Below are 8,153 nucleotides of genomic sequence, written 5' to 3'. Positions count from 1 at the left end.
ACAAATTATCGAAACTATATAAATCAAATCCTTAGTTTAATTGTTAAATGACATGTCAAATTTTTGTGACATAATTTAAAATAAAATGTTCTGCATTACTTAAAACTAAAAATAAAATAAAATTGAAAAGAGAGAGGAGAGAGAGTAAAGGATGAATTTTGTAAAAGTTTCAAAAACCTCAAAACCAATATTTTTACGACATTCAATTTTACAGTTCATTTTTCTTTAAAATTTGTATTTTAAATTATGTTGCATAAGATTTTCATAATAGAATATTTTAAAGTTTTGGGACCTTATTGATATAACCTCAATAGTTTAGGATGTAATTAGAATACTTTAAAGTTTTGGGACCAATTTAAAATGAATGTTATAATTTAAGGATGTACGGTGAAATTAACTCTTAAAAATATATAAAAAATGTGTAAAATTTCCAAATACTGAACAAGTATATATAACGAGGTATCATATATATATATATACACTACAACAATGAAAATTAGGGGCATTCAAATGGTCATTTGGTTACTAATCGAATCAATTACTATTAGTTAAATTATTCAAATGTAAAAATCTTTAACCGTTAAGCTGAATGAAATATTTTGAGTAATTTGATTGGTTAACCAAAATTATATGTTTTTGTCTTTTGGTTAAAATAAGTATAAAACATATAAAAAATATATTACTAATATTATTTTTTAATAGTTCAAAAAATATTATATATTATTTATTTCGATTACTATAAAAATAATAGTTGAAAAAATATATTACTAATATAAAAAAATATATTATATATAATATATATTATTTATTTCAGTTAATTTGATTAATTATTCGATTTCAAACCGAATTAATCAATAACCGAAATTTCAAAAAATCATTAACTGACCTCCGACTGAACTAAATTTAGGCACTGGTCGATTAACTGAATTAGATCGAATTTAGGCACTGGTCGATTAACTGAATTAGATCGGTTCGATCGATTAATTCAATTTTAACCGAACTATGGACACCCCTATTAAAAATTGCAATTTAAGAAATAATCTAATGTGTTATAGTTCATAAATTGCCATTTGGCACTAATAAGTTAACATGTGTATATATTCCAATTCTAAAAGTTACCTTTTATAAATTCAATTAAAAAATTTAAGGTCAACTATGTAATATGAAATTAATATTCTTATTAAACATGTTATTTATATTGTAAATTTTGCAATAAATATTTTAGGCATTACATGCTAATATTATTTACCATATTGAAAGCCTCAAATTTGCTTATACATAAGGAAGAAATTATGGTTATGAAAGAAAATATATAGTAATTATTTTGATGAATATTTTTAAAACATAATTTAAATATCTTTGACTTCATATTATGAGTAAGAAAATAATAATAATATATGACATGTATTAAATATATTAAACCTTAGATTTTACTTTTAATCCCTATATAAATAACTAAAATTTATTTTTACATGTGCCCACAATTATTTTAATTTTTTTGTGAATTTGCATTCTTTGCTCATTGATCAACTTTCAAAAATATATATAGTAAATATTTAAACCAATAAAATATTACTATATTAGATATTAAGTTGGAGATTTCATTTAGGTATTAATATAAATATTTTAATCATATTAATATCAATATTAATATTTTTTATTTTTATTGTATGATATATGATTTAATCTTTATGTATTTAATTTTAATTTATTTTAATGCAAAATCAAATAAAAAAACTAAATATTGGATTTTTTAATGACATAACATTTGCTTGAATTATTGATTATTTACACACTTTGATAGTTAAATTATTACATCTGAGAATTATATTTCTAAGAAATTAAATTGATATTAAAATTAATAAAAGTAATTAAAACTAAAAACAATGTATGTATATATACATTACATTTTAAAGCATCATGATCTTAGTTAATTGATTTGAATTATGCATAAATAAGTGAAGCAGTTATTGATTTTTTGGATACCTAAAAATATAAGTATTCATTATACAAAATCTGTTAATACAAATTTAATATTTTTATTAACAATAGAGTTGTTAAAATTATGGCCAAAAGTACTAATTTTCAAAATTTTCTAATATTTAAAACAAAACACTTATTTTCATAAATTAGTAAATCAGGGTTTTTTATTAATAATATATAGTTGTTTCCAAAATATAAAAATATATTTCATTTCCTAAAATCATTTCCATAATATATAAGATTGCCTAAAGATTTAATTATAACTTAATTTTAAAACAATAATTCACAAAAATTAAAATTAAAATTAAAATTAATTAAGCTTCAAATTAATAATTTAAAATTTTGTTAACATAATAAATATAAATATTTTTTAACATAAAAATTATATTATTAATAAATGTTTTGTTTCTAAAATTTATTTTTTAAAACTTTCTCTACTAGATTAATTTGAAAATATCTTTTGCTTAAGGGTGTAAAAAACACTCAATTTTTTTCAAAAAAAGTAATTAAGCCCGTACTTTTTTTTTATACTTAATTTGGTACTTAAACTTTCAAAATGCATCAAAAAGGCCCACAAACTTTTTCAAAAAAAGCAATTAAACCCCTGCCATTTTTTTTCACTCAATTAGGTACTTGAATTGCCAAAATGCATCAAAAAGACCCTTTGACCATTAAAGTTAATCGCCTCTAATTTTTTCAGTTAAGCCACCACATGTCACAACCATCGTGTGACATGTAGTAAAAAATGATAAAAAATAAAAATCAATAAAATTTATTAAATTTATTAAATTTTAATAAAAAATTTAAAATATTTAAAAATATTTAAAAATTATAAAATATATAGAAATATAGAAAAATTATAAAATTTTATAAAGTCGTAAAAAATATAAAAAATGTAAAGAAATATAAAATTCATAAAAGAATTATAAAATTATCGTAAAAAGAAGCATTTTGTAATTTCTATAACATTTATTGATTTTTATTTTTTTATCATTTTTCGTCACATGTCACGCTGTGTTGTGACACATGATGACTTTAGCTGGAAAAAAAATCGGATATCATTAACTTTAACGATCAATGATTAAAGTTAATGGTTAGAGGGCATTTTTGATGCATTTTATGGTTTTTATAAAATTTTACAATTTTTATAAATTTTTTTACAATTTTTATCATTTTTATCATTTTTTTCTAATTTTTAATAAAATTTTGATTTTTTTAATTTTTTATTAAAATTTAATTTTTTTTAATTTTTTATTTTTTTATAATTTTTTTGCCATGTGTCACGCCGTGGTTTGTGACATGGGGTGACTTTAACTGAAAAAAATTAGGGGCAACTAACTTTAACGGTCAAAGGGTTTTTTTGGTGTATTTTGATAGTTCAAGTACCAAATTGGGTGCAAAAAAAGTAGGGGCTTAATTGCTTTTTTTTTTTTTTTTAAGTTTGAGAGCCTTTTTGATGCATTTTAAAGTTCAAGTACCCAATTTAGTACAAAAGAAAAAAAAGTAGGGGCTTAATTGTTTTTTTTAAGTTTGAGGGCTTTTTTGATGCATTTTGAAGTTCAAGTACCCAATTGATTACAAAAGAAAAAAGTAGGGGCTTAATTGTTTTTTTAAATGTTTGAGGGCCTTTTTATACATCTTAAAAGATCAAGTACCTAATTGAGTGAAAAAAAAACAGGGGCTTAATTTTATTTTTTTTAAAAAGATTGAGAATTTTTTTGATGCATTTTGAAAGTTCAAGTATCCAATTGAGTGCAAAAAAAAATACTCGTCGTATATGGTGAATGACATATCTTTTTTTTTTTTAAAAGTAAATTCATTCATTCATTCAATGAATATAACCATATAATTCATAGAAAAACATAACAAACACTTGTCGTAGATGGTAAAGGACAGGCTCCATCAACACAACAAAGGCTTTAGGCTCAGTATTAATAGAACATCATAACACGTTGATAATTGATTTTGTCACAACTCAAGTACGACATATCTGGAGTGATTGTAAGCACTTAATACCGTAAGGAAATCAGCCCTGAGTGGTCCAAACCGGCGAGCAAAAATCGACAAAAGTGTCAAACATTCACCAAACTAGAGAGGACGACAACAAAATCATCCCTAAAATCACTTGTAAAACTAAGGTTACATGCATAAGCAAGACTAAAAAAGTACTACAAGAGCAGATAAAAACTTCTAAAATTGAAAAACTTATTAAACAATGGAAAAACAAACAAAAAATCATACATAGGTGCAAATTAACTCGTGAAATCATTTATTATTTTGAAATACTCCCACCCACTTTTGAAGAAAACTACTGGTGGCCGGTGGAGTTTTAGCGAACAACCAGTGCTGTCATGTGTCCATCACAACTTGTGAAGACAACAAATATACCCACAAAATAAATCTGCAAATTGAAAAGAGAGAAAACATGTGAAGTGAATGAAAAGAAGAAAAAAAAGAAAAATTTGGTATAGTCAACCTGGAAACTGACACCGCCTTCGAACAAAACAAAAAATAAACAAACTATTTGGAGAAAAAAAAACTTTTTTAATCAAATATTTCTTAAAACTAAATTGTTAAGTGTAACTTTAAATTCAATCAACCCCATAATTTTGATGTTATAGATTTTAAGGAAAATTATATATTTTAGAAACCCTAAATCCTTTATTAATGGGTTTAAAATTTGTGTTTAAATATAACATGAATTATTTCCATTTTAATTTATTTCAATTTAATCTTTCTTTTCTAGATTCTAATTTACTCAATTTAATTTTAAATGTAATTTTAAATTCAGTTTAGTGCGCTTAAATCTAAGTTCTTTTGTATCCACAATAATATCGAATTTTTTTAAAATAATAAATTTGAATTAATATATAAAAGGGGTAAAAACAAACTAGTTTCCTCTAAATTCTTGGGGGTTAAGGCCGGCTCCTTGGTCACGGATACTTAATTTTATCGTCTTTGTAGAATATACGCGTAATACGCGTTTGAACGTGCATTGCACCAACTCCATTCCAAAGCTACTAAAGCTTTAATACAAATTTATGGCAATTTAACAACTCATCATAATCTCCATTCACTTGAATTTCAGCTCTAATCATTCTCTTTCCTTTTATTACTATTATTATTGTCTTCACGTTCCATTTACATACAAAAACAACACAGAAGGGAAGAAAAACAAAAACTGAATGGTGGTGGGAAATATGTCTGAAGGAGGAACAACCATAGAATACACCCCGACATGGGTGGTGGCTGTTGTCTGCTCTGTCATTGTCTTCATTTCCCTTGTTGCTGAAAGAATCCTCCATTTCTTTGGCAAGGCATGTAACATGTTGGAAATGTGTTTATGCATTCTGTATGTGTTTGTTGATGAAATGTCTGAATGAGCATTTTTTTTTTGGTTTTTCAGTATTTGAAGAAAAAGAATCAGAAACCTCTCTTTGAGGCCTTGCAGAAGATCAAAGAAGGTATAATATATAGACTCTAAAATCATCATGTTGGATTATATGTTGTGTTGTGTGAATCTGTAAAAGTAAATTTGTGGTGTGGATGCAGAGTTGATGTTGCTGGGATTCATATCGTTGCTACTAACAGTGTTTCAAGACAGGATTGCCAAAATCTGTATATCAAAGGATTTGGCTCATCAATGGTTGCCTTGTAAGGAAAAGAAAGAAGTAACCATAGAACACTTTCAGACCCTTTTCTCCTCTTTTCTTCCCAATGGTAATGGCCGTCGTCTTCTCGCTGAGCCTGCCGATTCCACTGCCTACTGTACTACTAAGGTACCCCTATACTGCAACAGTTTTGGAACTCGAAACCATGTCTATAAGAGTATATGACTCAACAGCAAATATGTTGAAATTTGAATCCAGGGGAAAGTTCCATTGTTATCCACTACGGCATTGCATCATCTACATATATTCATCTTCGTGCTAGCTGTTGTACATGTGACTTTCAGTGCTCTAACCATTGTTTTTGGGAGCACAAAGGTATGTTTCCTCCATTCTCTCAAAAGCCATGTATAATGCTACTACTGCTTTCAATTGCCTTATGATATATATGATGATCTAGATCCATCAATGGAAAAATTGGGAAGATTATGCTAAGGATATGGAAGATGATCCTGAGGGAGGTAATGAATAACTGCTAACATCCTTTATCAACAATTCAGCATTGGGATTCTTCAAACTTTAGCTTTTATGGCTACTTTATGATGCAAATGTGATTTTGCAGTTGTGAAAACAAAGATCACTCAGGTCCAAGAACATGATTTTATCAAGGGTCGGTTCTTGGGTATTGGAAAGAATTCTGAGATCCAGGGATGGGTGGTAAGTCAAGATCTTTTTTCTTTTCTGTTTATATGTTGATAAGCCAGTAACATAGTTTTGATGGCTTTGTTTTGCTTTCAGTATTCTTTTTTCAAGCAATTTTATGGATCTGTGACCAAGTCAGATTATATCACATTAAGACTAGGCTTCATCATGGTAAGTTAAAATGAATTAATCTTACTTCATTCCACTTTTACTTCAACTCTCTTACATTAACTTCTGAAAATTTCTTATCTAGACTCATTGCAGGGGAAATCCAAAGTTTAACTTTCACAACTACATGATGCGTGCTCTCGAAGCCGATTTTAAGAAAGTTGTTGGGATAAGGTCAGTTTTCTTTAGAGTTTGAGAAAGGTGTTCTTCCATGAATGCATTATGCAGTTAAAGTTATGTACATGCTTAGCATCATAAGCATTTATGTCAGTGTATACCTTTGGTGAAAATGGTGTTTTGTCACGTTTCTATTCATCAACATGCATATCATTATATACTACCATACCGTTAACAGTTAGTTAATTGCAGTTGGTATCTTTGGGCATTTGTAGCCATTTTCCTCTTGCTGAATTTTGTTGGTAAGATGCTGAATTCGTTTGTATTTTCGCCACACGTCTTGAGTTCCGAATATTGACTTAAAATCAAACTTCGGTTCTGGTTTCGCAGGTTGGCACACGTATTTTTGGATAGCATTCATTCCCTTCATTGTAAGTTGAAGTACTTACGTGTTGAATAAGCTAGGCAGGCATGTTAGCATATATTTGACAATGGTTCCTTTTTTAACCTTTGGCAGCTTTTACTTGCTGTTGGCACCAAGTTGGAACATATAATCACACAATTAGCTCAAGAGGTAGCTGAGAGACACATGGTGGTAACAGGTGAATTGGTGGTTCAACCTTCAGATAACCATTTCTGGTTCAACAGGCCGCGCCTTGTCCTCCGCCTCATTCACATCATCCTCTTCCAAAATTCATTCGAAATGGCCTTCTTCGCCTGGATATGGGTAAAACACAATGTCCCTAACATCGTCACATGCCATTTTTTTCCATATAGTCAGTAAGGAAACAACCTTTCTTGCTCCATTTTTATAACAGGTGCAGTATGGTTTCAACTCATGCATGATGGGGCAAGTTCGTTTTATTATACCCAGACTAGTTATTGGGTATGAAGATAACAAAGAAACTTGGTTTCTTATATGTGTTGCCAAATGATGTTTTCAAGTATTTATGTGATCTTATATGTTCATTGTCAGGGTTTTTGTTCAGTTCGTCTGCAGTTATAGTACCCTGCCACTATATGCATTTGTCACACAGGTAACACATTCATTATGAACTGTGAAATTATGGGTTTATTCCCTCTACTATGCTCAAATTTTTGATTTAGTCATTGTATTTTAATTTGACGTACTTCGGTTAATATGCAGATGGGAAGTTCGTACAAGAAGGCGATATTTGAGGAACATATTCAGGAAGGGCTGGTTGGATGGGCTCGGAAGGCAAGAAAGAAGAATAAGGGCAGTGGTTTGAAAAGGCCGTCGAATGAAAGTAGCCAAGTTGGTCCAAAAGAGGAGTCACCATTGGTATTTGAGATGGATAAGGTTAATGGAAAGGAGTCTTCTTCATCTGCGGTATGAGTATATAACTACGGATATTTGAGTCTAAATAAATGTGTAGATTTGGTGTTGGGCAATACTAACGTTATTAGTCTCAAGCATTTAGATAGAGGGGGGTTTTTTTTTTGTTTCCATAATGGTACAAAGAATACATTAGCCTATACATTGAATTCAATCACTTATTCTTAGGCTCTGTTATCCATTGATATTGAAAAATGCTTCAAATTCAATTCCAACAA

General features: G+C 28.3%; 1 protein-coding gene across 1 annotated transcript; it reads left to right on the top strand.

Moving 5' to 3' along the window:
* Positions 1-4,949: 4,949 nt before the first annotated feature.
* Positions 4,950-8,153, top strand: LOC105796993 (MLO-like protein 1). The gene is made up of 14 exons (XM_012626890.2): positions 4,950-5,300; positions 5,390-5,447; positions 5,536-5,762; positions 5,853-5,969; positions 6,052-6,112; positions 6,214-6,308; positions 6,390-6,464; positions 6,547-6,635; positions 6,831-6,880; positions 6,969-7,009; positions 7,096-7,305; positions 7,397-7,464; positions 7,555-7,615; positions 7,726-8,153. The coding sequence occupies exons 1-14, from the start codon at positions 5,169-5,171 to the stop codon at positions 7,933-7,935; spliced, it is 1,494 nt and encodes a 497-aa protein (XP_012482344.1). The 5' UTR covers positions 4,950-5,168; the 3' UTR covers positions 7,936-8,153.

This window comes from Gossypium raimondii, chromosome 3 (genome assembly GCF_025698545.1).
Source record: "Gossypium raimondii isolate GPD5lz chromosome 3, ASM2569854v1, whole genome shotgun sequence".
In the NCBI taxonomy this organism is placed as follows: Eukaryota; Viridiplantae; Streptophyta; class Magnoliopsida; order Malvales; family Malvaceae; genus Gossypium; species Gossypium raimondii.
Note: the sequence above shows the minus strand (reverse complement) of the source record. Positions and strands in the feature narration are given on the sequence as shown.

What these genes read in the sequence shown, in the direction of transcription:
- LOC105796993 (XM_012626890.2), top strand. Translation starts at nt 5,169, where the DNA reads ATGGTGGTGGGAAATATGTCTGAAGGAGGAACAACCATAGAATACACC. An exon ending in TTGTTTTTGGGAGCACAAAG is followed by an intron (nt 5,970 to 6,051) that starts GTATGTTTCCTC and finishes ATGATGATCTAG; the next exon opens with ATCCATCAATGGAAAAATTG. An exon ending in CTGAGATCCAGGGATGGGTG is followed by an intron (nt 6,309 to 6,389) that starts GTAAGTCAAGAT and finishes TTTTGCTTTCAG; the next exon opens with TATTCTTTTTTCAAGCAATT.